Raw genomic sequence first — 24,380 nt, 5'->3', positions numbered from 1 at the left:
AAATGCATCGAAAACAGAGATCCTTAAAAATGTCAAACGATCTATCAAAAAAACTGATAGGCTACCTTATTGGAAGGTAAGAGCTTGGCAACTAGACCCCTGCTACTCAGAGTGGTACTCAGACTGGCAGCATCACTGGGAGTTTGTACAAATGAGGACTCTTGAGGCTCACTCAGAACTACTATAACAGAGTCCACATTTTAACCCCCTACCCAGGTGATTGGTATGCATACTGAGAAGCAATGATCCAGATGTTAGATGAATGAAAGATAAACCATGCAGCTTCTGATGAGTAGAACATCAGCTGCAGTTAAGATAATCTAAATTCTGGGGCGCCTGGGTGGCTCAGTCGGTTAAGCAACTGCCTTCGGCTCCGGTCATGATCCTGGAGTCCCGGGATCGAGTCCTGCATCGGGCTCCCTGCTCAGCGGGGAGCCTGCTTCTCCCTCTGGCCTTCCCCCCTCTCATGAGCTCGCTCTCTCTCTCATTCTGTCTCAAATAAATAAAATCTTAAAAAAAAAAAAAAAAAGATAATCTAAATTCTAACCATGCTACAGCAAACCAGCATTAAATACATACCCGTCTTCATAGTTCCACATGAATATGTCACTGTCAATTGTGAGCCAAGCTCTGCTGATAGGAGGGAACACGCCCATCATGCAGTTACACTGCATATCTGAAGTAGTGTGGATGTAAGGCAAAAAGATTTCAATCTTATCTTTCCTAAATTTGTTTTGAAAGAGTTTGGTTTAAAATTTATGATTAAGGGGTGCCTGGGTGGCTCAGTCACTAAGCATCTGCTTTGGCTCAGGTTGTGATCCCAGGGTCCCAGGATCGAGCCCAGAGGCAGGCCCCCTGCTCAGGGGGGAGCCTGCTTCTCCCTCTCCCACTCCCCCTGCTTGTGTTCCCTCTCTCGCTCTCTCTCTCTCTGTTAAAAAATAAATAAAATCTTAAAAAAAAAAAAACTTGAAAATTTATGATTAAAAAATCATGACCTAACCACCCTTTAATAGAAAGAGCAAATAAAATATCTTGATTTCTAATAAGTTTAATGAAAGATATAGCTATGACAGAAATAAACCTGTAATTTATAATTTCTAAATAATGCTATCTGACTACCTGAAATGCATTCTAAAGGACAAATGTAATGTTTTTACCATTACTAACTTAAAAAAGAATACGGATTATGAGTAACACCATTAAATTTTGACATGAAAAAACTTACTGGACCAGTTTCCCCAACTGTATAAGAGCAAGACTGATTGAAAAAAAACAAACACATGGTATGCTAAAGTCATAGCTTGACTATTTGCAAGCTTCTTATAAATAGTATGACTGAGGGGCGCCTGGGTGGCTCAGTCGTTAAGTGTCTGCCTTTGGCTCAGGTCACGATCCCAGGGTCCTGGGATCAAGTCCCACATTGGGCTCTCTGCTCGGCAGGAAGCCTGCTTCTCCCTCTCCCACTCCCCCTGCTTGTGTTCCCTCTCTTGCTGTGTCTCTCTCTGTCAAATAAATAAAATCTTTAAAAAAATAATAATAGTCTGATTGAAAAACAATTATGTAATTATAAGACAAGAAAACAATTATCAAATAATTTCCTTTGCAGAAATAGTATTATCAGAAGATAAAAGAAGAATATTAAGAAACTAAGCAAGGGGGACGCCTGCGTGGCTCAGTTGGTTGAGCACCTGCTTTCAGCTCAGGTCATGATCCCAGAGTCCAGGGATCGAGCCCCACATCAGGCTCCTTGCCTCAGTGGGGAGCCAGCTTCTCCCTCTGTCTGCAGCTCCCCCTGCTTGTGCACTCGTGTGCATGCTCTCTCTCAAATAAATAAAATCTTTAAAAAAAAAAAGAAAAGAGAAAGAAAAAAGAAACTAAGCAAGAGTAGAATATGGGATAAGGTATGTTTTATATTTAATAACACTATTTCACAAAGTCTCAGAGAGACAGTGAAAATTTTAGGGAAAATATTAAATTCTACTAGTTTTTCTACATACAAGTATTCCTCAATGTTCCATTTCCTTTATTTTTCTGTCAGACTGTAATGAAATTTGAAAAGCTTTTACTTTATTTTTTTTTATTTTTTTTTTTTTTTTTTAAAGATTTTATTTATTTATTTGACAGAGAAAGACACAGCGAGAGAGGGAACACAAGCAGGGGGAGTGGGAGAGGGAGAAGCAGACTCCCTGCCGAGCAGGGAGCCCGACGCGGGACTCGATCCAGGGACTCCAGGATCATGACCTGAGCCAAAGGCAGTCGCTTAACCAACTGAGCCACCCAGGCGCCCGAAAAGCTTTTACTTTAAATAGATTAATATACTTTTAAAAATCTCATTAAATATTAATACAGCATCTTAATGTCTAAATTATGAGGGCTATAGATTGATAAAAAAGCTTCCTAGCAAATTTAACTATAAATCTAATGCCTTTATAGGATATGCCACACTTTTAAAAAATTAGACAAAATCTTTCTTTTTAGAGGGTAAGAAAACTTCTCTAGTAACTCAGTCTATGAAGATGCCGTTAGTGTTCCATTCTTATTGTGATCCTTAGAAATGCCATCACTTACAGACTTTAATTCTAAGATAGCAGTAAGTGCAAAACCATACCAAAAACTTTTGGGGAGGGGGAAAAAGAAGTACCTGGCAGTTTGTCTTTAAACAGTTTTAGAACAACACCCCAGTTTTAAAAATGTTAAAATATGAGAAAAAATAAAAATGAAAATCATGGGTCTTCCAGCTAAAATGTGGTAGTAAAAGCTTCCTTGTATAGCATTTAACTGGAAAGTACTACTTTGCAAGAATATCATTCAAAAATGCAGAATTCCTTGTAAACAATTCACTCTCTTCAATGTCCCAGATTAATTAAAATGTGATTCAATTTTCAACATTCAATGTTATATGAAATTTTCTAGGCACATGGCAAACCACCCACATACTTAAGATATTTTTTAAATAGAACTCTTTTTTTTTTTTTAAAGATTTTATTTATTTATTTATTTATTTATTTTAAAGATTTTATTTATTTATTTGAGACAGAGAGAATGAGATACAGAGAGCATGAGAGGGAGGAGGGTCAGAGGGAGAAGCAGACTCCCTGCCGAGCAGGGAGCCCGATGCGGGACTCGATCCAGGGACTCCAGGATCATGACCTGAGCCGAAGGCAGTCGCTTAACCAACTGAGCCACCCAGGCGCCCAAAGATTTTATTTATTTATCTGAGACAGAGAGAATGAGAGAGACAGAGAGCACATGAGAGGGGGGAAGGTCAGAGGGAGAAGCAGGCTCCCTGCCTAGCAGGGAGCCCGATGTGGGACTCGATCCAGGGACTCCAGGATCATGACCTGAGCCGAAGGCAGTCGCTTAACCAACTGAGCCACCCAGGCGCCCTTAAATAGAACTCTTAAATGAACTGATATACACACACCAATTAAACACAAAGCAAGAATTATAATAAGAATAGCAATTTTAAAAAATTTTAAGGAGTTAAAAAACAAGGTAACAGGATACGTCCAAACTGTTCAACAAGTTCAGGTGGGAGAGGAACTCTTCGGATGGAACTCATCTCTGGAAGGTTGGGTACTGACAGCAAACCAGGTCCTTGTAGAGGATAATCCATATCTGACATCCCAGAAACAGTGGGATTATCTGCAAGTAATAAAACAAAGCATTTATTAAAATAATAATGTTTTGGGCATCAACTAGCCATATTGAAGCACTGCAAGCTAAAAAAAAAAAAAAATTGTGCATCTGGTGGTTGTAAAAGGTAGAGAGAGAGAATAAAATAGTTCTGACCCAATACAAAGGAGGCCTGAGAAAATCCAGTGTTAAGGTGGGGGCAATTACAGGTTTTAGCACTAAACACAAGGTTATCTTTCACAAAGATTCCATTAGAAAGGAAATACTTAGTTCAATAATTTAGGTTTTTTTCCTATTATTTCACTAATCTGAAATGGGCAAATATTTATAAAACCACTTTGTGATTGTCAGATAAAACCATTATGAACAAAATACTGATTGGGGAAAAAACAGATTTCTTTTCCCACTTAAATATTAATAGATTAAAACAATCTATGCATTTTTCTTGTTAGACCACCCCCAAAACCAATAAAATAAATACAAATAATACCACATAAGCAATATTTTATTGGGGGAAACCACAGACTGCTCTATAAAGTGTTCTCATTTGGCAACCCTTCTCTTGCCCTAAGACACAGTCACCTAAGGGCAGGAGTGCGCTGCTCTATTCAGCCTGTCCTTTCTATGTCTTGAACAGGGAGGTGTTCTTTAGATCTGACTGATGACCTGTTTATCCCAGGCACCTTTCCAGGCTCTCTTTAAGTACAAAGATGTTGGGGAAAACTGACATATAAAAGAAATTCTAAATGTATTAGGGAAATTTAAAATACACAACTAGAGAGAAAAATGCAATCAATTCCTATGTACTGATTGATTACCCAGTTTCAACAATTACCAATAACATGCCTGATCATGTTTCATTTATATCCCTAGCTATTTCTTCCCTAATGGATTTTTTGAAGCAAATCCCAGACATCCCATTTAATCTTAAAACATAATTTTAATGGGATATTGCACGGGGCGCCTGGGTGGCTCAGTCATTGAGCATCTGCCTTCGGCTCAGGTCATGATCCGAGGGTCCTGGGATCGAGCCCCGCATCGGGCTCCTTGCTCCGCGGGAAGCCTGCTTCTCCCTCTCCCACTCCCTTTGCTTGTGTTCCCTCTCTCACTGTGTCTCTCTCTGTCAATAAATAAATAAAATCTTTTTTTTTTTTTAAAAGGATATTGCACATGTTAAATGACAGTGGGAACACAATGGATGGAATTAATAATTCCAGTAAGAATGTGAATGGTTAGGGTTTTAGAGGGGAGGGGGTGGGGGGATGGGTTAGCCCGGTGATGGGTATTAAGGAGGGCACATATTGAATGGAGCACTGGGTGTTATATGCAAACAATGAATCATGAAACACTACATCAAAAACTAATGATGTAATGTATGATGACTAACATAACTTAATTAAAAAAAAGAAAAAAAGAACGTGACTAGTTAAGAAAACCCTCACAAAGGAAGTGATATTCAAGCGAGTCTGGAAGAATGTCAGGCAAAGAAGAAAGAACATTCCAGAAGTAAATGATGATGTAAATGATGATGTAAAATAGAATCCCGAAGAAAGAGCTTCTTATGGAAAACATGTTAAATTCAGTGTGACTGGAACAAAGAGTTTGAGAATAGGATGGAAGAAGGGGAGGAGATTAGGTTGAAGAGGTTGGTGTAAAGGTGGACAGAATCGATTTGAATCAGATTAAGAGAGGACAAGAATGTATGGGCTCTTTTTATGTCTTGCTTTTCAAACCTAAGGAGGTCAAAGGAAGTAATGCTGTTCGAGATGAGAGTTACTAATAGGCCACTCAGTTCTTACAAGCACTGGTTAAGTAGCTGTCAGGAACAAATACTACATGTGTTTTATTTCCATCTTTTCTCTGACTACAAGCCTACTCAATGACTTTTATAAATCGCCACATGTCGTTTAGGTTTACATTGCACAGATTATCCTTGTTACTTTATCTTGGTTATTGTTTACCAAAAACCTTGTCTCTTACACTTTTTTTCTCCAATATAGGTCTCACAAAGGGGCCACTTTTTTTTTTTTAAAGCAACTTATGTAATTCCATGCCTTGAGGAACCTGGTCATAATATAAAACCATTAAACAAAGTATTTTCCCATCGCCTCTCTTTTGTGGGCCCATACACTGCCTTACCCTCCCTGTTCATCATCACAGCTAATATCCCTGCTCTCTTCCTTTATTCCACTGGTAGTTCTTCTCAACTACCTTTGTATTACAGGACTTTGTATTACACTAACTCTACACATAATAAAGACTATCTTTGAGAGAAGATGGTAAATTTCCAAATTAACTTCGTTTGCCCCTCTGTTTTAGTCTAATGTTAATGAGGAATCAAGAAGAATGAGACCTGGATCAGGTGATCCTACCCAACTGGCCTTAGCGATGAACACTCGGAGGCAGTGAGCAGCTCATTAAGTTTGGGGTCTTTGCTTCAAATGGGGGATTGCTCGTCACTTCTACCCTCTGAAATATCGGCAGTGAAGTGAGAACAGGAAAATAAACGGAAAATAGGCTCTTTTTCGCTCTTTAAAATGTAGCGCAGCTAAATCTCAAATGTCTTCGCTGGGCCCACCCTGGGGATAAGGACCTAGTTAGGAAGTCAGGCGAGAGTCCTTTCGGCTGAGAAAGCAGTCACCAAATGGGCACTGATCACTCACTTGGGGCAGACACCATGAGAAGCTCGGAAAGGTCCGGGTACATGCGGTCTTCTTGCAACTGACGGTCGATGAGCCGCCCTGCATTTTCCAGAGCTTCCTGCAAAGCTGAGGCCGACGTGGAGGCCGGCATCGCCGAGCCCAGTAAAGAAGACGGCATGTCGAGACTCGGAGACAGCAGCGTCTGAAAAAAGTAAAAAACCAAGGAGAAAACAGAGAAAAACCCAACACCCTGGCTCAGACCCACAGCTTACAGCGCGCGCGCCAAACGAGCGCCTCGGCGCCTGTGCATGACGCACTTCCGGTTCATCTGGAGGGGAATTTGAAGGCTGCGTTTTGAAGCTGAAGAAAGGAAGCTGTGGAGGGGGCTGGACGTTAGGGGGCGGAGCGAGTGAGCGGAGGCACTTTCCCGGGCGTAGGTTGGATGCTTGAGGGTGGGGGAGGGGAAAATCCGTGGAGGTAATCTAGGGAATGGAGGAAAGAAGGGGAAAGGACCGGGGAAGGAGAGGGCCGGGAGGGGTGGGGAGGTGGAAGGGAGCAGGGGTCGGGTAAGTGGGAGCGGGGTAGTGCCCGGCAGCGCAGGCTGCCCGGGTTCTGGTGGGTTTCGCGAGCGCTGGATCTTGGTGTCGCGAGCTTTGCAGGTTAGAATCTCTCAACTGCAACTACTTAAGAGTTTGCGCGTCAATTTCTTTGGCACTCCAGACTACTGCTCTTGCGAGAGTGGATAGTGGTAGCTTGTCAGAAAGTTTACGTGTGAACCAAAATTTCACATTTCTTAGGGGCTTCACTGTATATTCATCAGACTTCTCTGGCCGGGTCAGTCAGTAGAGCATGTGATTCTGGGTGTCTGGGTGGTGAGTTCAAGCTCCACCTTGGGGTGGAATCTACTTAAAAAAATTCATCACGCTTTTCTGTTTGTGTATGGCTACTGTTACTATAAAGAACTGTGTGTTTACTGAGTCATTCGTTGCATGCAGGGGGCTGTTGCCTTCCTTTATTTCTCATTACAGAGAGGAAAATGAGTGTTCATTGGTTGATCCCCAGCACAAAGTAGAGGGACTGGTATAAAGTAGGTCACCCAATACATCACCAAGTCCTACAGAAATTGAATTTATAATTTGTGTCAGGCACTGTGCCTGGTGCTGGGAATATCAAACTGACACATTCCTGTCCTCAAGGTGCTTCATGCAGGGACACACAAAGTGAAGCAATAAAGTGCATCACCATAATTTTTTATGGGGTATGTGTTAATTGCACTAGGAGGATAAGATGAGCAAGAAGAGGTAAGATAGATTCATTTCATGCAGAAGGCAACTGGAGTGGTCAAATCAAAGCACTCTTTCAAAGAGCATTCCTTATTTAGAAACACTAGAATTTGTCCTTATTTAGTGCTCATTTAGAACCACACTTAAGTAAACTTCATCCCCTTATATTCTTAATAGTTTAGCTAGTCATTAACTGAATTACTCCTTTGAAAGAGGACTTCAACTACCTTTTTTTTTTTTTTAAAGATTTTATTTATTTATTTGAGAGAGCGAGAATGAGAGAGAGTACATGAGAGGGGGGACGGTCAGAGAGAGAAGCAGGCTCCTCGCCGAGCAGGGAGCCCGATGCGGGACTCGATCCCGGGACTCCAGGATCATGACCTGAGCCGAAGGCAGTCGCTTAACCAACTGAGCCACCCAGGCGCCCCTCAACTACCTTTTTTTTTAAAGATTTTACTTATTTATTTGACAGACACAGCGAGAGAGGGAACACAAGAAGGGGGAGTGGGAAAGGGAGAGAAGCAGGCTTCCTGCAGAGCAGGGAGCCCGATGCGGGGCTCGATCCCAGGACCCTGGGATCATGACCTGAACCAAAGGCAGATGCTTAACGACTGAGCCACCCAGGTGCGCCATCAACTACCTCCATTTGATCTCAAACTTTCCAATTGATTAAGTTCTTCTTTCTAGCTTATCTCTTTTTTTATAATTCTTTTTTTTTGCATTTTTAAATTTTATTATGTTAATCACCATACATTACATCATTAGTTTTTGATGTAATGTTCCATGATTCATTGTTTGCATATAACACCCAGTGCTCCATTCAATATATACCCTCTTTAATACCCATCACCAGGCTAACCCATCCCCCCACCTCCCTCCCCTCTAGAACCCTAAGTTTGTTTCTCAGAGTCCATAGTCTCTCATTGTTCGTCTCTCCCTCCAATACTCCCACTTCATTTTTCCTTTCCTACTATCTTCTTCCTTTTTTTAACATATAATGTATTATTTGTTTCAGAGGTACAGATCTGTGATTCATCAGTCTTACACAATTCACAGCGCTCACCATAGCACATACCCTCCCCAATGTCTATCACCCAGCCACCCCATCCCTCCCACCCCCTACCACTCCAGCAACCCTCAGTTTGTTTCCTGAGATTAAGAATTCCTCATATCAGTGAGATCATATGATACATGTCTTTCTCTGATTGACTTATTTCGCTTAGCATAATACCCTCCAGTTCCATCCACATCATTGCAAATGGCAAGATTTTGTTCCTTTTGATGGCTGCATAATATTCCATCATGTATATGTGTGTGTGTGTGTGTGTGTGTGTGTGTGTGTCTATACCACATCTTCATCTTCTTTATCCATTCATCTGTCGATGGACATCTTGGCTCTTTCCATATTTGACTATTGCAGACATTGCTGCTGTAAACATTGGGGTGCCAGCTTATCTCTTAACTCAGGCCAAAGATCCTGCTGGCAAAGCATCCTGTGATGGGAACAGAAAGTACCCCCTCAAACAATTAGGACTGCCCTGAGCCAGCAAACCCTGCTTGTAGTTGACCCCCAAGATAATGATGGACCTGACCTTTACTGCCCACTTGCCTGTATCTACTGACCTTTGTCCCACATTTTCCTTATATAAACCTAGCAGTATTTTTAGCAGTTTGGAGACAGCCTTTGAGATACTAGTCTGCTGTCTTCCCAGTGTTGGCCTCAAGTAAATTCCTTTCGTTTCATCACCACTTGTTTCTCTGCCTTTGGATTTTTTAGTGGCGAGTGGCTGAACCTTGTTTGTTTGGGACCCCTTGAGCCAGGTGCTCTTGTGCTCCTGTGCCCAGGATACAGAACTACGGTCTTTGCTAAACTATGGTCTTTTGCTACTTGAATTATTTTTTACTCCCTCAAATAAGGGGTTGACTAAATTTCTGAATATTAAAATTTCAGGGATGTTAACAGATCTATCAGTATAATTTAAGACTTTGTGGTAAATATATCAGGAAAAATTAGATTTGTATTGTTGGTGGATAAACAGGCAGATGGTTCTCCAGCCATCAACTTTCTTTTACTCGGTAGACCACAGATTGAAAACTGATGGTTTGGCACAGTGTTTGTTTGTTTTTACTTTAAGATAAAACATATGATTGAGAGTTTTCAATTCCACAAATTGGATGGTCTGGAATACCGGTATAATATTCCCGCACTGCAACAATATTCCCAGGGGCCTAATTAGGTCCAAGGACTTCTGTTCAGTTGTATATTGCCTATGGTTGCTTTCCAGCTACAACTGCTGAGTTGAGTAGTTGCTACACAGATGACACAAAGCCTAAAATATTTACCATCTAGCCCCTTACAGGAAAAGTGTGCTGAAGTCTTCCTTAAACAGTGATTCTAAACTTTTTTTTTTTAAAGATTTTATTTATTTATTTGAGAGAGAGAGAGAGAGAGAGCACATGAGAGGGGGGAGGGTCAGAGGGAGAAGCAGACTCCCCGCTCATCTGGGAGCCTGTTTCTCCCTCTCCCTCTGCTGCTCCCCCTACTTGTGTTCTCTCTCTCTGACAAATAAATAAATAAAACCTTAAAAAAATAAAAGAATAAGCCTAATCCATTTTAATTTAAATGATACATATTTTATGAAAAACCACAGTTTCTAAAATATTAGAAGAATGCATTATTTTACATTTTTTCTAAGTCTCTTAAATGTCTGCCTTAATAAGACAGATAAGATAGCTAGATTTTCATATCTGCATTTGTCGTCAGTATGTTGTGATCTGTTGTTTACTTTAAGTATATAAAGAAAAGCGGGCCTCACACAGTTATGTAATGGGAAAGGGAGAAGTGTTTTAATAACCTTTTTAGATAGTTGTGAATGTCATTCTCTGATAGATTACCAAAACTTGACAAGTGGTATAGTTTTGTTTTTTTTTTTAAGTGGGCTCCACACCCAGAGTGGAGCCCGACACAATGCTTGAACTCATGACCCTGAGATCAAGACCTGAGTTGAAACCAAGAGTTGGCCATTCAACCAACTGAGCCATCCAGGCATCCCAAGTGGTATAGTTTCTTTTCTTTTTAAAAAATTTTAAAACTTATTATTTATTTGAGAGAGAGAGAGAATGAGAGCACACGATTGGGAGAGGGCAGAGGAAGAGGGGGAAGCAGGCCCCCCGCTGAGCAGGAACCCAGGATCATGACCTGAGCAGAAGGCAGCCGCTTAACCCACTGAGCCACCCAGGTGCCCCACCCTAAGTGGTATAGTTTCTTAAAAGTTAGTTATGATGTGGAATTTGAAACCATCAGTGAATTTTTTTTGAACTTTGTTAAATTAAAGACCACTCGTCTATCTTATATTTTGGACTTTCTATCCATGCATGATTCTGTAACAGTATGTGTTGGTCATTTGGGAAATATTGGCTGTCTAAGTTATACAGAACTTCCAAATGTTGACATATTTCATTAACCAATAGAAAAAAAAAAATGATCGTGTTGGGGCGCCTGGGTGGCTCAGTTGTTAAGCGTCTGCCTTCAGCTCAGGTCATGACCCCAGCGTCCTGGGATCGAGCCCCGCATCGGGCTCCCTGCTCCGCGGAAAGCCTGCTTCTCCCTCTCCCACTCCCCCTGCTTGTGTTCCCTCTCTCGCTGTGTCTCTCTCTGTCAAATAAATAAATAAAATCTTAAAAAAAAAAAAAGAAAAAAATGATCGTGTTAATATTACTACCTATCTTAACAGAAAAATCTTTTAAGTATTAGGAAGTTGTCAAGCTTATGGTTGTTGATACAATCTTGATACAATCTTGGTAAGTTTTTCAGGATTCTAATTTTATCTTAAAAGCTCAAATTTTCATTGGTAACAAGTACAGTGAGTTGTTTTCCTTGAAGTGACAAACACATTTCATTCATTTTTGTTTAAAGTGAGTATGTAACCTTGAGGAATACGAGGACTACTACGACAATTTGCTTGTAGCTGCCTTGATTTATGCTGAGGCACCAGCACTTTTACCCACTATTGCTTCTGCATCATCAGTGCAAACACGAATAGAGTGAAAAAGCAAATGTCTTAGTATTATTATGAAAATAATTTTGATCTCATGAACAGCTTTACAGGAATCCACAGAATATACTTTGAGAACTGCTGCTCAAGTAGCTCCCTATTTAAGTAGACTATCTAGCCCTATTAGGTATTTAGGGTTTTTAAAAATATCCTCATTAGAACAGAAATTCCATGAGAGCAGAGACTATGCCCTATGTCTTTACTACTCTCACTAGCATCTGGCACTTAACAATGGCCAATATTTATTGGGTGTGTAATACATGCTGGGCACTATTCTAATTGCTTTATGAGAATTAACTCATTCAATCACCAGAAAAATCTATGAGGTGATAGGTGCTATTGTTATTTTATCCACTCAACAGATGAAGAATTTGAAGCACATAGAGACTAAGCACATTATCAGAATCATGATTTGAACCCAGACATTCTAGTTCTGGAACTCATTTGCTTAATGCTATGCTATCCTGCCTCTCAAATATTTAATTCACAAATAATTTTACTTTGCTCCAAGAAAATCAAAGTTTTTCTGGCATACTTAACATTTTATTATGAAGATGTTTCATATAGGGCCCCTGCCTGGCTCAGTTGGTAGAACATGCAACTCTCAATCTCAGGGTCATGAGTTCAAGCCCCACATTGGATGCGGAGCCTACTTTAAAAAAGAAAAAAATAATTAAAAAAAAAGACGTTTCATACAGACAAAAAGCAGAAAAAAATAGTTTAATGTAGGTCTCCACTATTGCAATTACATCATCTCTCTTTTTTATCAAAAGCAAATACGTCTTGTGATTTTTCTGTAATCATCATTATTATCTACTCCTATTGGTTGATGATATATATCTTCATTTTTCTTTGTTTATTTTCTCCAGCACTTTGTAGTTTAACATTTTATATATCTACAATGGAACCTTCTCAACAAATGGTGCCAGAACTACTAGACATCCACATGCAAAAAAAAATGAATCTAGACACAGACCTGTCACAAAAATTAACTCGACAACTGACCTAAATGTAAAACACAAAACTATAAAACTCCTAGAAGAAAACATAGGAGAAAATTTAGATGACTTTAGATAAAGCAATGACTTCTTAGATACAACACCAGAAGCATGATCTATGACAGAAATAATGGTAAACTGTCCATTAAAATTAAAAACTGCTCTGCAAAAGACAATGTCAAGAGAATGAGAAGACAAACCACAGACTGGGAGAAAATATTTGCAAAAGACATCTGATAAAGGACTGCATAATCCAGAATATACAAAGAATTCTTAAGAATTCAAAATAAGAAACAATCTGATTAAAAAATGGGTTAAAGACCTTCACAGACACCTCACCAAAGAAGATACACAGATAGCAATTAAGCATGTGAAAAGACACTCCACATCATATGTCATCAGGGCAATGCAAATTAAAGCAATAAGATACCACTACATACCTATTTGAAGGGCCAAAATCTGGAACACTGACAGTACTAAATGCCGGTGAGGATGTGGAAGAAAAGGAACTCTCATTCATTGCAAGTGAAAATGTAAAACGGTACAGTCCCTTTAAAAGACCGTTTGGCAGGGGTGCCTGGGTGACTCAGTCTTTCAGTGTCTGCCTTCGGCTCAGGTCATGATCCCAGTGTCCTGCTTCTCCCTCTCCCACTCCCCCCTGCTTGTGTTCCCTCTCTCGCTGTGTCTCTCTTTCTCAAATAAATAAATAAAATCTTTAAAAGAAAGAAAGAAAGAAAAAGCCCATTTGGCAGTTTCTTACAAAACCAAACATATTCTTACTATATTATCCAGAACTCATGCTCCTTGATATTTACCCAAAGGAATTGAAAACTATGTCCCCACAAAAGCTGCACATGATTTTCATAGCAGCTTTATTCATAATTGCCAAAACTTAGAGGCAACCAAGACATCCTTCAGTAAGTGAAGCAGGATAAGAAAACTGTAGTACATCTAGACGATGGAATATTAAACAGTGCTAAAAAGAAATGAGCTATTAAGTCATGAAAAGACACAGAGGAAACTTAAATATATATTACCAAGTGAGAGAAGGCAATCTGAAAAAGGCTACATTCTGGGCGCCTGGGTGGCTCAGTCGTTAAGCGTCTGCCTTCGGCTCAGGTCATGATCCCAGGGTCCTGGGATCGAGTCCCACATCGGGCTCCCTGCTCAGCGGGGAGCCTGCTTCTCCCTCTGCCTCTCTCTCTCTCTCTCTCTGTCTCTTATGAATAAATAAATAAAATCTTTAAAAAAAAAATGAAAAAGGCTACATTCTGTACGATTCCAACTATATGTCATTCCAGAAAAGGCAAAATTATGGAGACAGTAAAAACACCAGTGGTTGGTAAGGGTTGAGGGGAGTGAGAGGATAAGCATACCATAATGATGATACCATAATGATGGATACATGTCATTATGCATTTGTCATAAGCCATACAATGTATATAACACCATGAATGAACCCTATGTAAACTATGGACTGTGGGTGATCATGATGTGTTAATGTAGGTTCATCAGTTGTAAAAAGTGCACCATTCTGGTGGGGGATATTGATAATGGGGGAAGATATGCATGTGTAAGGGCAAGGTGATATATGGGAAATCTCTGTAACGTCCCTTTGATTTTTTTTTTTATGTGAACCTTAAACTGCTCTAAAAAATTAAGGTCTTAATAAAAGGAAAAAAATGTATATATTATCTCAAGTTCTCACCTATAAATCCTTGACTACCAAGGAGCTGAAATAGCTAGGTATAAGTTTGGGCGATGGTTTTCCTAATGAGCTGTATACATAAAGTTCTACTTTACTACCTAAGGCCTGCTTATTTGTACTCAGAAAAGAGACAGTGGCATTAATAACAACTTATTTTGTGGAAGGCACAAAGAACTGGCCTTATTGATTGGAGTTCACATTGGCTTTTGACTTTTGAGGTTGAGTTATCTCTTAGGGTAAAACCGAACTTTGTTGTCCCAAGCTATAGAACATTCTGCATATAAGAGTAGTTGTTTTTGTCTTCACAACTACTTTCTTTCTCTTATTCGTTCATTTTTTTCATTTGTTTAATAAATACTATGTGTCCACCTAGGCATTGTGCTATGAAGGAAGAGTACTAGCTTATGTGATAGTTAGAGGGGCCTAATACAGTTGGAGGTGTATAAAGGCCTGTAAATGCTTAGAAGACCACTGAAGTTTAAAGTGAGTTCTGAGGGGTGCCTGGGTGGCTCAGTCATTAAGCGTCTGCTTTTAGCTCAGGTCATGATCCCACGGTTCTGGGATCAAGCCCCGCATCTAGCTCCTGCTCAGTGGGAAGCCTGCTCCTCCCTCTCCCACTCCCCCTGCTTGTGTTCCCTCTCTCCCTGTCTCTCTCTCTGTCAAATAAAATCTTAAAAAAATAAAGTTTATTTTTTAAGTTCTGAAGAATGAGTAGGATTCAATGAAGGGCATGGGGATTGGTGAAGAGTTAGTTTTCAGGACATGATGTCCTCTGAGGCTGCTTATTGAGCTGAAAGAAGACTGGTGTAGTAGAAAATAGAAAATGATGAGGTTGGAAAGGCTTTGGGGCCATGTGAATAATTTTGCATTTTATTTTAAGAACAATGGAAGTGATATTAGACTTGATAATTATCATTTAGGGTGTATAACTAAAGCATAATTTGAGATAGTAGACTAAGGTGTAGTAGTCAGGCTAATGAGTAACTCTATGAAAATAAATTTTATTATGCAACATTTATTAGGACTATATACGGTTTTGCTAGAATTCAGAAATATAAAGATAAATAATACACCATTAGTTTGTAGCACAGGTAAGGAGTTGTATTGTAAAGAAATTAGAGCCAAATATGAAGTAAAAATATAATAAATATGTTAATAAAGTGCTTTGGGAACCCTTGCTGTCGGCTGGGAAACTCTATAAGCAATCATGACTCATAGCCAGAGGGAGGCTTGGGCTAAGAATAGCTTTAGAGTATTTATTTTTATTTTTTAAAAGATTTTATTTGAGAGAGAGAGAGAGAGAAAGAGAGAGAGAGAGAGAGCACACAAGCAGGGGGAGGGGCAGAGGCAAAGGGAGAGGGAGAAGCAGACTGCCTGCTGAGCAGGGAGCCCAACATGGGGTTGGGCCCAGGACCTGAGATCATGACCTGAGCTGAAGGCAGACACTTAACCAACTGAGACACCCAGGTGCCCCTAGAGCATTTTTTAAAAAGTAGGCTCCACACCCAGCATGGAGCCCAACACAGGGCTTGAACTCATGACCCTGAGATCAAGACCTGAGCTGAGATTCAACCAAATGAGCCACCCAGGTGCCCATAGAGAATTTTTTTTTTTTTTTTTTTTTTGCCAACTCTTGGCTAGTCAGGTCTTTTTGGCTTCTGTGTACTTTTCAGTCATGTAGTAAATACTATTTTTTTTTCCTTAAAATATACTCAAAGGGTGGAGAACTGTGAGGGTTTCCTCATAGAAAAGGACAAAATGCAAAGAAAGGAGGTTTGTTGGCTTTTCTTTAGAATTCTGTGAGGATCGTGTCACCTTGGCAGTAAATGCGCCTTAAAAATAAAGGGTGTTAACAAAAAAGTATGAGATCTTGACATTTGCGACAACATGGATGGACCTAGAGAGCCTTATGCTAAGTGAAATAAGTCAGACAAGGAAAGACAAACATCATACGATTTTACTGATATGTAGAATCTAAGAAACAGACACACACAATCAAAAGGAAGAAACAGACCCATAAATACAGAGAACAAACTGATGGTTGCCAGAGGGAGGAGGATGGGCAAAATGGGGGAAAGGGAGAGGGAGACACAGGCTTCCAGTTATGGAATGAATAGGTCATGGGGATAAAAGGTACAGGATAGGGAATCCAGTCAAGGGTATTGTAATAGTGTTGTATGGTGATAGATAGTAGCTACACTTGTGGGCAAAATATATAGACTTGTTGAATCACCAAGTTGAATGTCTGAAACTAATGTAGCATTGTGTCAACTGTACTTCAAAACAAAACAAAACACCTCCCCAGGTGATAACTAATATGCAACCGAGATTGAGAAATATTGCCTGAGGGCTTCCACAGGTTTACTTGTTCCTTGTAGGACCTGTGTACTTATTCTTTCTTTCTTTTTCTAAATGCTTATTATACCAATCATGTATAGTCATTGAATAAAATCTAGAAAAGAAAGAAGGAAGGAAGGGAAAGGAAGAGAAGGGAAGGAGGGATGCCTGGGTGGCTCGTTGATTAAGCCTCTGCCTTCAGCTCAGGTCGTGATCCCAGGGTCCTGGGATCCAGCCCCACATAGGGCTCCCTGCTTAGCGGGAGGCCTGCTTCACCCTCTCCCACTCCCCCTGCTTGTGTTCCTGTCTCTGTCAAATAAATAAATAAAATATTAAAAAAAGAAGGAAGGAAAGGAAAGAAAGAAAAAAAAGGAAAGAAGGAAGAAAGAAAGAAGAGAAAAAAAGAAAGAAACGGTGTTGACACAAATTATGTAAGGTTCCCAGCCGGTGCGTTGAGTTAGCAGGTGATCTCTGCGGCGCTTATACCCCGCCAGCCCGCTAGGGCGGCGCAGCTCGGCGGACCGCCATCCCCTCGCGGAAGGCGACGCTCTTGGCCTTGGCGGCGGCGCAGTCTCTCCAAGGTGATACTCCCTGCTGGTTTTGCCGCGAGTCCTTAGCCGCTGTTTGTGCTGTGGCTGTGGCTAGTTTTGCGGCGGGTGGCTGGCCATGGAGCGCCCGGGGCCCAGTGAAGGTGGGTTCCGTGGGGCGATGCCAGGCAGGGCGGGAAGGGCCGGGGGACGCCGAGGTCGCCGCACTAACGAGACCTTCTCCTCCTCCTCTTGCCCCAGTGACAGGCTCAGACGCATCGGGACCGGATCCGCAGCTGGCGGCTACCATGGGCTTCACGGGGTTCGGTGAGTGACTGTCTTAACGCCTAGCCTCATCTCCTTTTGCAGAGGTTTTAAGAACCGCAGGTTGAGAGAGGAGGCCCAGCTGTCACCTCTGTTCCGCACCCTCCGCTGTGCCAAGCCCTAGTTATTTTGGCTCTAGTGTATGCCTTGCAACTTTCTCGGTAGCCCCTTCCCCATCCGTTTTCGAATTCTTGCTTGTCTGTTGGGACCAGTTCAGGTGACACGTATGGGAAGCCTTGTGGGAAAGATAGCTTTGTGACCTATGCTGTGGACGGTGTTGGTTAGTGGAGGGAGTTGTCTTTTTGTGTCCTGAGACTGAGAGCTAACCATTGACTGTGGTCTGTAAGGAGATGGCTTTTCTGGCATCAAGTGGGCCTTTAAGTGATATTATAACGGTTATTAAATCCTTTTTGATTCAAGCCTTTCTTCCCCGGAATTGTCACTTCAGTCTCTCTGTAGAGTCTTGTTATGAGATAAAGAAGGACATTTCAAACAGAGATGTAGTCATCTGTTGAAAACATTACTGCTTGTAAGAAACAAATGTAAATTGTCTTCCCATTTAGCTGATCTTGGATAGAACAAATATCAGGCTAATGTGTCCAGGTCTCTTGTTGGTGTTCATATATCCATTTATTATGGTAATGTCTTCTGCCACATTTTTACTCCTAGGTGGTCATGTTTACAAAAATACTATATAATTATGTATTACTATAGTATTTACTTTTGTGGGTTTTTTTTTTTTAAGATTTTATTTATTGTCAGAGAGAGAGCGTGCACAAGCAGGCGGAGCAGCAGGCAGAGGAAGAAGCAGGCTAACTGCCGAGCAAGGAGCCCGATGAAGGCCTCCATTCCAGGACCGTGGGATTATGACCTGTGGTGAAGGCAGACGCTTAACCGGCTGAGCCACCCAGGCATCCCTATAGTATTTACTTTTGTTTCAGTTCTTTAAAATAGTTTCCTCCCTAATTTCAAAAGTAACACATATTAATAGCAGAAGATCTGAAGAACACAAAAAATGAGAAGAAAGTAAAATCCTTAATAATTGCATGACCTAGAAATCAAAACTTAGAAGTTTGTTTTCTATTCTTTTCTGTTGTATATTTATCAAGAAAGTTAACATCATATGTATGTACAATTTTATATTCTTAATTATATACTTTAATTCTTTTTTTTTTTAAAGATTTATTTATTTATTTGAGAGAGCGAGAATGAGAGAATGAGAGAGAGAGAGAGTACATGAGAAGGGGGAGGGTTAGAGGGAGAAGCAGGCTCCTCGCTGAGCAGGGAGCCCGATGCGGGACTCGATCCAGGGACTCCAGGATCATGACCTGAGCCGAAGGCAGTCGCTCAACCAACTGAGCCACCCAGGCGCCCTATATACTTTAATTCTTAATACTTTGAGGATTTTCCCTGTCACAACATGCTCTTCCAAAACATTTTTAATGGCTGAATAGTACATTTAATAGAAGTGTCATAATTTTGGCCTACATAGTTTCTAATTCTAACTTTTATTAGTAATACTAAAAAGAATATCTTTATAAATAACTCTTATTTTTTTTTTTGGTAAAAGGAATTTTATGTGTATTTCCATAGGGGAAATTTCTAAAGAAGGGACTATAATAAAAATATAAATATTAAAAAGTAACCAAAACATTGGGTATATATCTTTTTTTATTTTTTAATTTTTTAAAAATTTATTGTTTAAGTAGGCTCCACAACCAGCGTTGAGCCCAACCCAGGGCTTGAACTCATGATGCTGAGATCAAGAGTCTTACGCTTAGAGGCACCTGGGTGGCTCAGTTGGTTGGGTGACTGCCTTCGGCTCAGGTCATGGTCCTGGAGTCCCAGGATCAAGTCCGGCATCTGGCTCCCTGCTCAGCAGGGAGTCTGCTTCTCCCTCTGACCCTCCCCCTCTCATGCTCGCTCGCTCTCTATCTCATTCTGTCTCTTAAATAAATAAATAAATAAAATCTTTACCAAAAAAAAAAAGTCTTAAGCTTAACGGGCTGAGCCACCCAGGTGCTCCTGGGTATATATCTTTTATTTTTTTTATTTTTATTTTTTTTAAAGATTTTATTTATTTATTTGAGAGAGAGAGAATGAGAGACAGAGAGCACGAGAGGGAAGAGGATCAGAGGGAGAAGCAGACCCCCCGCCGAGCAGGGAGCCCGACGTGGGACTCGATCCCGGGACTCCAGGATCATGACCTGAGCTGAAGGCAGTCGCTTAACCACCTGAGCCACCCAGGCGGGGCGCCTGGGTATATATCTTTTAAAACTAATTGATACATTTTGTCATAATGCCCTTCAGAAAGGTTGTTTCAGAGCGCCTGGGTGGCTCAGTCGGTTAAGCGACTGCCTTCGGCTCAGGTCATGATCCCGGAGTCCTGGGATCAAGTCCCACATCGGGCTCTCTGCTCCGCGGGGAGCCTGCTTCTCCCTCTCCCACTCCCCCTGCTTGTGTTCCCTCTCTCGCTGTGTCTCTCTCTGTCAAATAAATAAATAAAATCTTTAAAAAAAAAAGAAAGGTTGTTTCATTTTATAGCAAAGTCAGTATTATGTAAGAATGATATTTTTACTATATTCTTACTAACATGGAGTAGACATTATTTTTAAAAAAAGCAATGAAAACAAATATAATATTGCTTCCAAGCTCATTCACGTTGCCAGAATTTGGTTTCTTGTAGTTTTAGGGCTGAGGCCTCTGTTTCCTTATTTGCTGTCAGGTGGGAGTCTCTTAGCTTCTTAAGGTCCTTGCATTCTTGTCATCTTACTGCCATCATCTGAAAATGAACTAGTGTTTCCAGTCCTCACACTTCACATCTCTCTGACTTCAGCTGTATCTGTTCTTCATCTTTGCTTGTAAGGGCTTCTGTGATTAGATTGGGCCAACCAGGATAACCTGTTTTAAAGTCCATAACCTTAATTAGATCTATAAAGCCCCTTTTGCCCTGTAATTTAACATATTCCCGGGTTCCAGAGATTAGGGTATGAACATTCTCCATTCTGCTTATGACCAGTGTTGTAGATTTAAGGGGTAGAGTCCAGGTCAATTAGAGGAGGATGGGAAAGTTGGCTGGTCAATGATGAGACTGTCATTAAAAATTCCCTGGGAAGTAAACTCTTTCTTCCTAGGTATTTTTCTTGTAGCCAGGCTATAAATTAAACAGACTAAATGGTTATCAAACATTTAATAAGTGTTTATTGAGCACCTAAAGTTTGGCCAGCTTAGTGCAAGAAGATCACAGTCTGCTACTTATTTCTGTTTAGGAAAAAAAGCTCGAACATTTGATTTGGAAGCAATGTTTGAACAAACACGAAGAACAGCTGTGGAAAGAAGTCGGAAAACACTGGGTAAGCAGTAATGGCTCTTTTATTGGTTTAAATACTGTATACACCTTACACAAGTACATTGACAGTTATAAGACTGAAAAAAAATGCAAAGTTGTTTTTTTTAAGATTTTATTTATTTATTTGACAGAGAGAGACAGAGAGAGAGGGAACACAAGCAGGGGGAGTGGGAGAGGGAGAAGCAGGCTTCCCGCTGAGCAGGGCGCCCGATGTGGGGCTCGATCCCAGGACCCCAGGATCATGACCCGAGCCGAAGGCAGATGCTTAGCGACTGAGCCACCAGGCGCCCCTCAAAGTTGTTAAAAGACCAAATGTGCTGTTTCCTTTGGAAGCAAAGGTTATTATTTTTTTTTAGCATGGTAAAAGTTGCATCTACGTAGGATAAGAAAGTCTGAATGCTAAAATCTTTTTGAAGTGTGTGCTATGAACAAAGAGGGATTCTAAATTAATTTATAAGAATCAGAATAGCAGTTTCTTTGTTACCTCTCCTTCCACCTTTATCTGATTTTCATTTCATTTTTTTCTTTTCCTGCTTACAGCGGAACCAGTATTTGGAAGTCTGGGTGAGAGGTGGCTCTCAGAGCTGTGTGCACCGCTGACTGTTGACTCAGACAGTATAGACAGTTGAGACAGTGAATGTGGCTGCTCTTCAGCCCCTGCATTCATGAGTTGTATCAGACATTTAATGAAGGCCTTAATTTCCAGACTGTCTGGTGTGATACCAGGTGGTTGGCAATTCTGGGTACCACCTTAGGGTCTTCCAAGTAGACGGACTCCTCTACTGCTTTGTTTTTTCTTTTTTTTTTAAAGATTTATTTAATCATTTGACAGAGAGCACACAAGCAGGGGGAGTGGCAGGGAGAGGGAGAAGCAGGCTCCCTGCTGAGCAGGAGCCCGATGCGGGGCTCAATCCCAGGACCCCGGGATCATGACCTGAGCTGAAGGCAGATGCTTAACAACTGAGCCACCCAGGTGCCCCTCTCCTGCTTTCTTTGGATGTGACTCAGATCATTCTTACAGCGAAAGGATAGATGTATCTTGATAGCGCAAAAGGGGCTAGAAATCAGACTGGACTTCTGGAAAAATTTAAGTGAATGTTGTTCTGGCGATTGTCCTTTTTGGTTTTAAAATGATAAATTATATAGCAGTAATTTGGAAAGTGAGCTTGATGTGAAATTTTTTGGTTTTCGGAAGAATAAGGTTTTTTGTGGCGAGAAGCCCACATACTGTTTTTTAAAAAGAACTGTCATTAATAACACATTTCAAACATACAAAAGTATAGTAATGAACTCCTGTCACACAGATTTAAGTACTATAACAATTCACAGCTGGTGTTATTTCCATTTTCTTCCCCTCTCAGATTATTTTGATATAAATCTGAGACACATTATTTCACCCATAAATATTTTAGTATGTGTCTTTAAGAGATACTGAACCTTTTAAAAACTTAACTGAAATACTTCTACCACACTTAAAAATAATAAATAATTTAATATCATCAGACAAGATACAAAGACATGCTACTACTTGAGGCATATTTACAAATGCTTTAACCACTTAATTTTTATTTTTTTTAAATTTGTTTATTTGACAGGGACACAGTGAGAGGGAACACAAGCAGGGGGAGTGGGAGAGGGAGAAGCAGGCTTCCCGCTGAGCAGGGAGCCCGATGTGGGGCTCGATCCCAGGACCCTGAGATCATGATCTGAGCTCAGGGCAGCCGCTTAACGACTGAGCCACCCAGGCGCCCCTAACCACTTAATTTTTAAATTAAGCATTTTAGTGAATGCTTATGCCATTAGAGTATAGCTCTCTTGTATTTCCAAGTGATAACAAAACACTTGGAACAGAGATTGTCTGTTCACCTTAGTAAGTTTTATAGTTCCCTGTACCATGCCTTGAAAGATAAGTCCTCGATATATACTTGAGAAGATTGAATTTAGAACTCTAATACTGCCTTTTAAAAAATAAATTCTGCTTCTTTGGATAATGTTTTAAAATGGCCCCGTCCATTGTATAGAGCTTCGGATTTGGAGTTGGAGGACCTAGGTTTGAGGGTCAGCTGCACATCCTACTAGAGAGAACGTTGGGTGGATTTTCAAATATCAGATCCTTAATTTCCTCATCTCTTAGGTGGAAGTGATAATAAGGAATCCCTTAGAAGTTTCTTAAAGGGATTAAGATGTTGGGCATAGTACCTTTTAAACAGTAAAGTACTTTAAAAATATCACTTTAAACTCTTACAGTTTTTCTTAGTAAAGCATGTATGCATTTAGCACCTAAGGGGAATTACAGCGAACAGTTACTAGATTTTTAAAATTTGAAAAATCATCTCAAGACCAAGTTCTCCTGTGATGTTTGTGGATGAATTGTGTTGAACTTTGTTGATTTAGTATTATATCCTCGGACTTGGACTGCTGTTTTTACCCCTGATCTAAATACATGAATCCAAAGTTTCACTTATTTTTCTTGAAAGTTCAAAAATTGCGATATGGGCATTATTTATCTCGTGATTGGATTAGAGATTGGCATTGACATTAGACTTGAGGAAAATAATTCTTATGGTTCCCCCCCGCCCCCGGCAGTCCCTTTTAATAGAAAGTTTGTCTGTGTTTATGTATATGAACTGTTTTGGTTGGTAAATGCTCTCATAGAAAGGATGAATTACTATAAAACCTCAATAAAGTATGCATTATGTTAAATGTCAGGAAATAATGGTACAATTGGTTTGTTTTTTTTTTAAAGTGTTTTTTTCTTTTTTTAAAAAAGATTTTATTTATTTATATATTTATTTATTTATTTGAGAGAGCACCAGCGAGCAGGAGGGGTAGGAGGGGCAGAGGGAGACTCAGGCTCTCCGCTGAGCAGGGAGCCTGAAACAGGATTCGATTCTAGAACTCCGGGATCATGACCTGAGCTGAAGGCAGACGCTTAACCCACAGAGCCACCCAGCCAGCTCTATATGTTTTATTTTTCCGAAAGGTCTAATAATTATGTCTAGGGCATATGTAAGACTTAGGTCCTTTTTTAGAGCTATAATACTATGAGGAGATAAATGGGGGAGAAATTTATTCAAATGCTTGTTTTGGGTGTGCATGTGTTTTATTTATTAAAAATTATTAGAGCACCAGCGAGTGCGTGCATGGGGGAGGGGGGAGCAGAGAGAGTGGGAGAAGCAGACTCCTCGCTGAGCAGGGAGCCCATGGAGGGGGGGATGGTGGCACCAGGGGGCTCAATCCCAGGACCCCGAGATCCTGACCTGAGCCAAAGACAGAGGCTTAACTGACTGAGCCACCCAGGTGGTATGCCTGTGCTTTAGATGGATTTATGAACCTTCTCTGTGGTAGGACAGGAAACAATATCTTTGAAAAAACAGTTAAGATAGGATTTGAATATGATTTCAATGGATGATTTAGTGATCCTGAAAAGAAAAACTGTCCCAGAGATTTTAGAAATTAGAAAAGCTTAAAGAAGTGTGTGTGTGTGTGTGTGTGTGTACCTGAAATGGTCTTCCTACCTG

At 40.5% G+C, this 24,380-nt stretch overlaps 2 protein-coding genes across 5 annotated transcripts in view; one reads left to right on the top strand and one right to left on the bottom strand.

Annotated features, from left to right (window-relative positions):
• The window catches only part of NUP155 (nucleoporin 155), a 64,956-nt gene extending 58,423 nt beyond the window's left edge, over positions 1-6,533 (bottom strand). For both annotated transcript variants that reach the window (XM_021696282.2, XM_044916947.1), the window contains exons 1-3: positions 6,300-6,533; positions 3,508-3,645; positions 580-676 (exon numbers count right to left, since the gene is read on the bottom strand). In XM_021696282.2, coding sequence (XP_021551957.1) covers positions 580-676; positions 3,508-3,645; positions 6,300-6,456 — 392 coding nt within the window. In that variant the 5' untranslated portion in view covers positions 6,457-6,533. The remainder of the gene's footprint in view (positions 1-579; positions 677-3,507; positions 3,646-6,299) is intronic.
• A 10,728-nt stretch (positions 6,534-17,261) lies between these two features.
• The window catches only part of WDR70 (WD repeat domain 70), a 305,870-nt gene continuing 298,751 nt past the window's right edge, over positions 17,262-24,380 (top strand). For 2 of the 3 annotated variants that reach the window (XM_044916945.1, XM_021696297.2), the window contains exons 1-3: positions 17,262-17,350; positions 17,448-17,513; positions 20,780-20,863. In XM_044916945.1, the coding sequence (XP_044772880.1) occupies positions 17,326-17,350; positions 17,448-17,513; positions 20,780-20,863 (175 nt within the window). In that variant the 5' untranslated portion in view covers positions 17,262-17,325. The remainder of the gene's footprint in view (positions 17,351-17,447; positions 17,514-20,779; positions 20,864-24,380) is intronic. The other variant, XM_044916946.1, reaches the window with a different exon arrangement.

Source organism: Neomonachus schauinslandi, chromosome 7, assembly GCF_002201575.2.
Source record: "Neomonachus schauinslandi chromosome 7, ASM220157v2, whole genome shotgun sequence".
NCBI lineage: Eukaryota > Metazoa > Chordata > Mammalia > Carnivora > Phocidae > Neomonachus > Neomonachus schauinslandi.
Note: the sequence above shows the minus strand (reverse complement) of the source record. Positions and strands in the feature narration are given on the sequence as shown.